General features: G+C 44.1%; 2 protein-coding genes across 8 annotated transcripts in view; one reads left to right on the top strand and one right to left on the bottom strand.

Annotated features, from left to right (window-relative positions):
* Positions 1-1,947, bottom strand: part of Drosha (drosha ribonuclease III) — a 107,357-nt gene extending 105,410 nt beyond the window's left edge. The window contains exons 1-2 of one of the 6 annotated variants that reach the window (XM_013349751.2): positions 1,820-1,947; positions 564-673 (exon numbers count right to left, since the gene is read on the bottom strand). The gene's annotated coding sequence lies outside the window, so the exon portion shown is untranslated. The remainder of the gene's footprint in view (positions 1-563; positions 674-1,819) is intronic. The other 5 variants (XM_005356645.3, XM_026783738.1, XM_026783739.1 and 2 more) reach the window with 5 other exon arrangements.
* A 158-nt stretch (positions 1,948-2,105) lies between these two features.
* C19H5orf22 (chromosome 19 C5orf22 homolog) overlaps positions 2,106-8,315 on the top strand; it is a 16,461-nt gene continuing 10,251 nt past the window's right edge. Inside the window, exons 1-3 of one of the 2 annotated variants that reach the window (XM_005356644.3) lie at positions 2,106-2,296; positions 3,092-3,237; positions 5,834-5,983. In XM_005356644.3, coding sequence (XP_005356701.1) covers positions 2,159-2,296; positions 3,092-3,237; positions 5,834-5,983 — 434 coding nt within the window. In that variant the 5' untranslated portion in view covers positions 2,106-2,158. The other variant, XM_026783837.1, reaches the window with a different exon arrangement.

Here is an 8,315-nt window from a genome sequence, read left to right as displayed (position 1 = left end):
ACACACACACACACACACACACACATATGAACATATAGGTACACATACATAAAAATAAAATTTTTAAAAATGCTTAAGTCTTTACCAAACATACAAAGGAAAAATTGCAAATAATTGAGCCCTATCAATTACTGTTTCATAAGCAGCAGCCACCAAATAATATGATTAATGATTACTCCTCATTCCAATACACTCATGATTAAACTTGGGAGCCCAAGAGCTACTACTGGCATCACGGGCTCCTCAGAGCCGACAGAATTCAGAACAAACTCCATGCTCAGCATTTGAACCTGCAGCCGACCTCTCCCAGGCTTATCATCCTATTTCCTTCTCCACAAAGCCCCTCTCAGCCCGAACTCTCACGGCACCGCACCGTTGGCCGCTGGTCAACACGGCAAGCGCTATCATGAAATTTCTTTGCTACCATTGTCCCTAACTGTGCATCCACCAGCCTCTTACTGAACCTCATTTGTGAAGCACTCCTGATTTCCTCTGGGAACAAGATCTCATCCCTTCTAGACTGCTACTGCTTAGTCTAAACTCGCTTCTTTTACCGAACTTACCAGAAACGGCCTCACGCGCCAGTCACCGGTGCCCATGTTGAACTCCTTCAGTAAGCTACGAGATCCTTGAAATCGTGGGTTCAGTCAGTCATTTCTGCATCCTTCAGTTTCTGCACAGAATACATCGCAGGCAGGTTGGACTCTCAACGTGCGCCTTTCTGTATCACTAAGTTTGCATTTCCCTCTGCTTCTCCTCCCCACCAACGTGCATTACTGAAACCACCCGGGGAAGCAGACGCTTTCACTGATTCACACCTCAGGGCCAGATCACCTGAGGCCCTGTCCCAAGCTCTGTAAGACTCAAAGAAGATTATGACAGGACTCAAAGATCTCAAACCCCATATACGAATGTTTAAATAATAATAATAAAATATCCCCAACAGCCGGGCGGTGGTGGCGCACGCCTTTAATCCCAGCACTCGGGAGGCAGAGGCAGGCGGATCTCTGTGAGTTCGAGGCCAGCCTGGTCTACAAAGGGAGTTCCAGGACAGGCTCCAAAGCTACAGAGAAACCCTGTCTCGAAAAACCAAATATATCCCCAACACAACAAAAGGAAAACTGCAATGGGAGAAACACAAGAAAAAAAAAGGATGTAAAGAGACGGAGATAACAAAAAGGAATAGTAAAGCGAGAGGTGGGCAACAGTCAGCATAATTAACACCTCTGGACAGTGTAAAAATGGAATCGAACACTCACTGCCACACGAGTCTACAGTTAGAAAAGCTAATAAATACTGGACCGCTGTAAATTCATTGTAAATGGAAAATGCCTATTCCTGGGCTGCCATTTGAAAGCAGGGAGACCCAGGGAACTATTCTGAACAGTTTACAAGTCCAGGAACGTCAATCAACACACGGAGTTGGCGACAAGTCACCGAGACCCCGCACTTTGCCATGGTGGAACCCTGAAGCCCGGCCTCTCCGCCTGACGGATGCTCAATTGCACGTTCGCCGGTTTGCATCTCCCGCCAGCCTGCGAGGTAAGCGCGGGACTGCGGACTCGCCTCCCCTCCGACCTCAGGCGGCCCCGGGGCCTGGACCAAGGCTTGCGCTCCACATATGGATGACCGGGAACCCATCCCGTCTCTGCGTATCTGCGGGATCTGTAGCTAGGGTCGCTCTTTCGCCCTCGGCAGCAAATCTACAGCGAAGCTGCCAGACCCAACTCCTAGGATCATTTCGCTCAGCCCAGGACTCCATTGAAATCCCGACCGTCAATCCTGGCTCGCCAAACACCCGCCAAGCGCCCCCATTTACCTACAGAGAGCCCCCGGGTCGCCGCCGAAGCAGAGCCTGGTTACTACAACAGCCTCCACGGCAAAGGCACCGCCCGCGCCTCCGGAACAGGAAACCCCGGGAATTAAAAAGCAAACCTGAAAAAGCTAAGCCTAGGGAGGGAAAACTCTCCGGAGCGCATCTCAGCACCTTTTGCGCCGTGATTGGCGGGTCAGCGAGAGTGACGGACATCCAGACCAATCGACACTGCCTATAACTCTCACTCCCCGCCCCTCCACCTTGACGTCCTCCAATCCGGAAGCGCAACCGGGTGAGCGCGCGTTTCCGCCGCGAAAGGGCATCGGTGCGCGCGGCTTGGAGATGCCCGGCTCCTCTCCGGGTGCCTCGGGGTCACGGCGGCCAGAGTCGCGCGGAGACATGAGTGACACTGGAGGGGACTGCACGCGCCTCAGGAGCTACCCCCGGCTCCCGGTGTGGGTGGTGGAAGATCACCAGGAGGTGAGCGGGGCGGGCGGCAGAAGCCCCCGAGCCCTGACAGGAGGGATTCGAACCCCTGCAGTCTGCAGAGCCCTGGCCAGCATCTGACGCTGGCCGCCTCCTGTCTCCCGCCGACGATGAGAGCTGACCCCTCAGCTGTGAAATGGGCACCATAATCGGAGATCCTGTTATATAGGGCTGTTACTGAGGTCATAAGTCTGTAGCGTTTCTGAACGTTTTATAGCAGTGCTGTAGTAACGTGGGTTCCTTACGTAGACTTCTAGTAGACTAGAGGTCCGTGAGTTTGGAGATTTATTTAAAGGACTCATGGGGAGGAGGTCTCTGGATATAAAACAAGAGGGGTTAAGAGTGAAGCTCAGTGTTACTGCTTTTGACATTGACCTTGGGTTTAACCCTTCCCCCTAATGGAGGAAGGGGACTTACTAATGGAAAAAAGATAAAAGAGGAAAAGAAAGTTGATTTCTGAGACACAGTCAACTTTGGGTTGGTCTGTGCTTTCCAGTTTAGTAGTAAACCTGGACACATAGCAGGGTGTAAGAGTGGCCTCGGGCCATCATCCTAAAGGAACAGAAAATGCCCTAAAACCTTTAGAGTATCTGGAACACAGAGTGGCTGAGCAGTTGGGTGATAAAGACGGACATTTTTGTCAGCACCATCTACAAGAGAGTTTATATTTTCCCACTTTTGAACACCTTGATGCACTTCAGGTTTGTGCAGTTATTTTTTTTTATTTAGAGACCATCTGCACTTGACAATATGTCATTCTTAGTGTGTGTGTGTGTGTCTCTGTTACAGGTTCTGCCTTTCATATACCGGGCCATAGGTTCGAAGCATCTTCCTGCCAGTAATATAAGCTTTTTACATTTTGACTCCCATCCGGACCTCCTTATCCCTGTGAATATGCCAGCGGACACTGTGTTTGATAAGGAAGCACTCTTTGGGTAACACGATGCTTTTAATCATATTTCATGTGTTTGAAATATAACATGTAGCCAGAAAAAACAGCAGACTTGGTTATACTCATGTATTTGTTTTTCGTTTTTGTGTGTTTATTTATTTACTTGTTTGCCTTTTTTATTTTGTTCAAAACAAGTTTTCGACAAACTAAAAGAGCCAAAATAGAGACCAGGCATGGTGACTGATACCTGTGATCCCAGCCCTTAGAGCACAGGGACAGGAGAATTACTGTTTGAAGACAGCCAGGGCTACATTGAAGCCTCTTTATGGTTAAGTGTCCATTGTCAGTTCGGCAGCATTTAGAATTATCTGTAAAGTGGACTACAGGACTTGGCTGTGGGTGGATTACTAATACTAACAGTGGGTAGACCCACCTACGATGAGTAGTGCCCTTGCCAGCTGGGGTCCTGGTCTGTATCAGTGGAGAGAGGGACATGAACTGTACCTTGAATTCATCGCTGGTTCTTGATTTTGGATGCTTCAAACTTGCCACCTTGACTTTGTTGCCAAAACCCGTTACTTTGGTCAAAGTATTTTATGGTGGCCACAGGAGAAGAAACTAAGAGGAGCTTGCACTATCTCCCTCCCTCCCTCCCTCCCTCCCTCCCTCCGTGTGGGTGTGTGTGTGTGTGTGTGTGTGTGTGTGTGTGTGTGTGTGTGTGGTAATTTCAGTTTCCTGTCATTGTATCCATACAACTACTTGTCCCTGCCTTCCTAACATGAAAAGCAGTCATGAATGTTGTGGAAACAAACAGCAAGAGGTCATTCCAATAAAACTTTACAAAAAGAAACAAATTATAAGAGGCAGCCAAGCCAGCATTTGATGGCCTCTAATTTAGAGTTTAGAATGTTAGAGGAGACTTGTGAAATCATCTGAGTATGGTCTCCTTCCTCTCTTTCCCCTCTTAAAGCCTGGTGGTAGAGTACAAGAAAATGTGACTTCTGAAACAGTCTCATAAGCATTCAATGCTACATCTTCAGTTTGCCTGTCCTTTCTACGATTGTGTCCTTCCTTCTTCTCCGTGACCTTATTTTCAGGTCACAAATCCTGTTGACTTTCAGTTTTGTAAAATCACAAGCGCGGGGCTGGAGAGACGGCTTGGCACATAAGAGCATTTGGACTTGCAAAGCACGCAAGTGTGCTTCCCAGCACCTACACCGGGAGGCTCATAACCATTTTGTAGCTGCTCTACAGGACCCAGCTCCATCTTCTGGCCTCTGCATGCACCTGCACTCATGTGCACGCACACACATAATTAAAAAGCCAAATAAATCTTGAAAAATACAGTCATAGGAATAGAAGTAAAATTCATTATTCATATTCCATCCTTCAGAGATATGTCTTCAAATAATGGCTTCTCTTCTATAACAGAGTTCTCTGAAATTCTCTCATTATCTCATATGTAAAAGCATACTTTCAGTCGCCTGTAGATCTTGTAGTTGACTTTTTCCAGAACTCCAGTAGGCACTAACTCCTAAGGAAATGCAGTAGTCCCACCGTTTCCTTACTGTGTTCCACACGGTAGTCATAAAATAACAGTTCTGAAACTTTTTAGTATTCTCATTTTGCTTTTTTTTTTTTTTTTGGAGGCTGGAGTTTCAGCTTGTTATATAGCCAAGGCCTCCTTTGCACCCCTCAGTGGTGCAAGGACTGCATATACACACCACCTTACCTGAGTGTCTGCTTTTCTTTTAAACTCTTAGAAAATTAAGCCTTGAAAACAATGTGAATTATAGTTGTGTGTATTTACTTTAAAATTAAAAATAAAGTTTTCAGATGTCATCGTAAAATATCAAATCATTATGTCTGCATAAATGAGTTATTTTTGTAAAAATAAATACATTTTAAAACTATCGCATGGAATTTAAATGTTTTTAAGATCTAATTTTTGCCCCTGTAAACGACACCTGGGTTCTCTGTCTGTTTCTTCATTCAGTCTGTTGCTGTGTGTTGTTTTGGTTGAAGTATATGATGAAAGTTCTTACCCTCATAGACGTGATTGGAAAATGAAATAGTGTTTTCATTACTTACTCAGATAAGTGATGTTGTGACTATTCTTTGATCTTCCACCAAAACTCCACAGGCTTCTGAGAGCTCAGCTGGAATGTAAAATCCAACAATCCAGCCTCTTGTCTAAATAACCACAGTTAATTGAGCTTTCAAAAAAAATTGATTTGATTCACAATTCAGTCCCAGGTGCTTTTCCTTGAAGCAACCATTGTACTTCACAGTCTAGAGGAGGGGTCCTGCTGTTTTCCTCTTATTTCTACACAGAGTATTTTAGAATTACTAGTTAGGAGCAAGACTTAGTAAAACCAAGAACATTCTTCAGCAAAACTAGCTTTTGGACATGGGCGATTGCCAATTATGAAATCTAGAGGGACTGTTAATTGACCTTGTATGGTACATAGGATCCCAGTCCACCGGCAGGCTTGTGCAAATGTTGGCTCAGCGCAAGGGAAATCGCATCTCCGTGAAAACAGTTTTAACCTCAGGGGCCATACTCTTGAGACCTACTGTCTTCAAATCTTTGGGGAAGAGCATTCGCTAATAATTTTAATGTTTCTGTTTTTTTCCAGAGAACTAAGTATTGAAAACTGGATTATGCCCGCAGTTTACGCCGGCCATTTTTCTCATATAATATGGCTTCATCCCACATGGGCTCAGCAAATCAGAGAGGGCAAACACCACTTCTTAGTAGGCAAAGACATTTCTACCACCACAATCAGGTAATTTCTTCATTTTTGGTAAGAACTGAATGCTCGTTCCTTTGAATTCTTGTAATAACTTCCTAAATGCCTCCTTGCAGAGCCGTATCTAGGCCCAGCTGCTCCAAAAAGTCTTTGAATCACCAGAAACAGATTTTTAATTCTCTTGATCTCTTTCATGTACTCTTTGTATTTGTTACTAGTTAATTCGTTTTGTTTTATGACGTTCTCTGGAATTCTGGTTCCATTGCTGGCTAACTTCATCAAGTCTTTACACTACCTTATAGATTTATACAATCAATGGTGTCTTTTGTTCCCTGCTCTTCTGATGCAACTGTAGTGTGCTGAGTTTAACTTTTAGATTTGAGCCAGACAAGGTGAGTGGCAAATATCTATAATCACAGCCCTTGGGAGGCTAAGGCTGGAGGATGCTCAAATTTGAAATCAGCCTGAACCTAAGAGCAAGACCTTGTTTCAAAATGCAAAATAAGGATTGGAGGTGTAGCTCAGTGGTAGAATACTTACTCAACATGCCTACAGTCCCGAGTTCAATTCCCAACACGGAGAAAACATAAAATTTACCTGGGAATTGTGGCACACACCTGTAATCCCAGCCCTCTGGAGGTAAAGACAGAAAAAGGTCTGGGGTTCAAGGTCATCCTCAGCCTCATAGTTGAGTCTGAGGCCCGCTGATAATTCAGTGTCTGGATAAGCAGATTTCAGGTTTTAAATGTATTGTTATGGTTTTGGGGATTCAGGCTAAGTTAAATTACTATGCCCTCTGATTTGAGCTCTATGTATCTCAGGGTTTTATATGTGGTTCTGAACCAATATCCTCCAACTTGTGTCGCTACAATGTCTGTCTTTAGCAGTAGCAGTCCAGTTCAAAATTCTCTTGGGAGAGGAAGAACTTTTAAATCAATGTACACATAACTTTATAGGCCCTGAGTGATAGTAAAAATTGTGACCCTAATTCTTTTTCTGTTTTGATGACAATGTTACCTTTGGTGTTACATGCTTTTATCATTAATATGAGTAGCATCATCTTGATTTATGAAAATTGTGCTATAGTTTCTCTGTAGCTTTGGAGCCTCTACTGGAACTAGCTCTTGTAGACCAGACTGGCCTCAAACTCATGGAGATGCCACCACTGCCCAGTTACTAAACAATTTTTAAAAAGTGATTAGTACTCAACATATAACAAATATTGTACATAATATTGATCTACATAAAAAAAAGTGAATTTAGTATGTTGAGTGGGCCTAATAGAACCTGCAAAATCAAATCATTTTGTTTAGGCTGACACATATTTGTTGTTATTGTTCACAACAGCCCATCTTTGGTCTCCCAAATGCTGGGGTTAACAGTGTGAGCCACTGTGCCAGCATGATGTGGAGATATACGTATGAGAGACAGGTTCTCGATTATGTTGCCTTGAATAGCCTAGCATGCTCTGGAGACCAGGCTGGCCTTGAACTCACAGAGAAGTGCCTTCCCAGTGCCGGGATTAAAGGGTGCACCACCACACCAGGCATGGTCTTGGTTTCCTGAGACAGGGTCCTATTCTGGCACAGAGCATCACAGACATTTTCAGAAACTCAATATATAATTTCAGCTTTGGGAATATTGTGCTTAGCTCATAACTTAGTCCAGCAAGAGAAAATGTGTGAACAGCCAATTTCAATTGCGTGTAGGCATGAATCTCCGTTTATTTATTTGCAGAAATAGAAGCAAAGTAAAATTTGCTTATTAAGAATATGAGGCTTTGTAGAGAGCTAAGTTGGTAAAGTGCTTTACAGTATAAGCATGAGGACCTGTGTTTGATCCCAGAGCCTGTATGAAAAACTAGGCCTGGCACCACATACTTCTAATGCCAGTCCTGAGGAGGCAGCACCAGGCAGATCTGTATGACTTCCAGCTCCAGACCAGAAAGACTGAAGGGATGCCACCCCGGATTGGCTAGCTTCCACAAACACATACTGGCATGCATACCATACACAGACTAGAAATTTAGGTTAGGGTTACAGTGTTTGTTTTCATTAGGGTGTTACAGTTTTTAATAAATTTGCATTCTATTTTTATGTCATTGATCTGTTTTGAAATTGTCTTCTTTTTAATTTACAGCTATAGGTGCTAGGGATGGAGCCTCGGTTGGTAGGGTGTGTGGTTAGTGTGCTGGAAGCCCCAGACTCAGTCCCAGCACATTAGAAGCCCATGCCAAAATGCCAGCACTCAATGGAGACAGGAGAATCGGTACTTTAAGGCCAGTCTAGGCTATGTGAGACCATGTCACAAGTCACTTTAAAGCTATATATATATATATATATATATATATATATATATATATATATAT

This window comes from Microtus ochrogaster, chromosome 19 (genome assembly GCF_000317375.1).
Source record: "Microtus ochrogaster isolate Prairie Vole_2 chromosome 19, MicOch1.0, whole genome shotgun sequence".
In the NCBI taxonomy this organism is placed as follows: domain Eukaryota; kingdom Metazoa; phylum Chordata; class Mammalia; order Rodentia; family Cricetidae; genus Microtus; species Microtus ochrogaster.
This window is presented reverse-complemented; position numbering and strand designations above follow the sequence as displayed.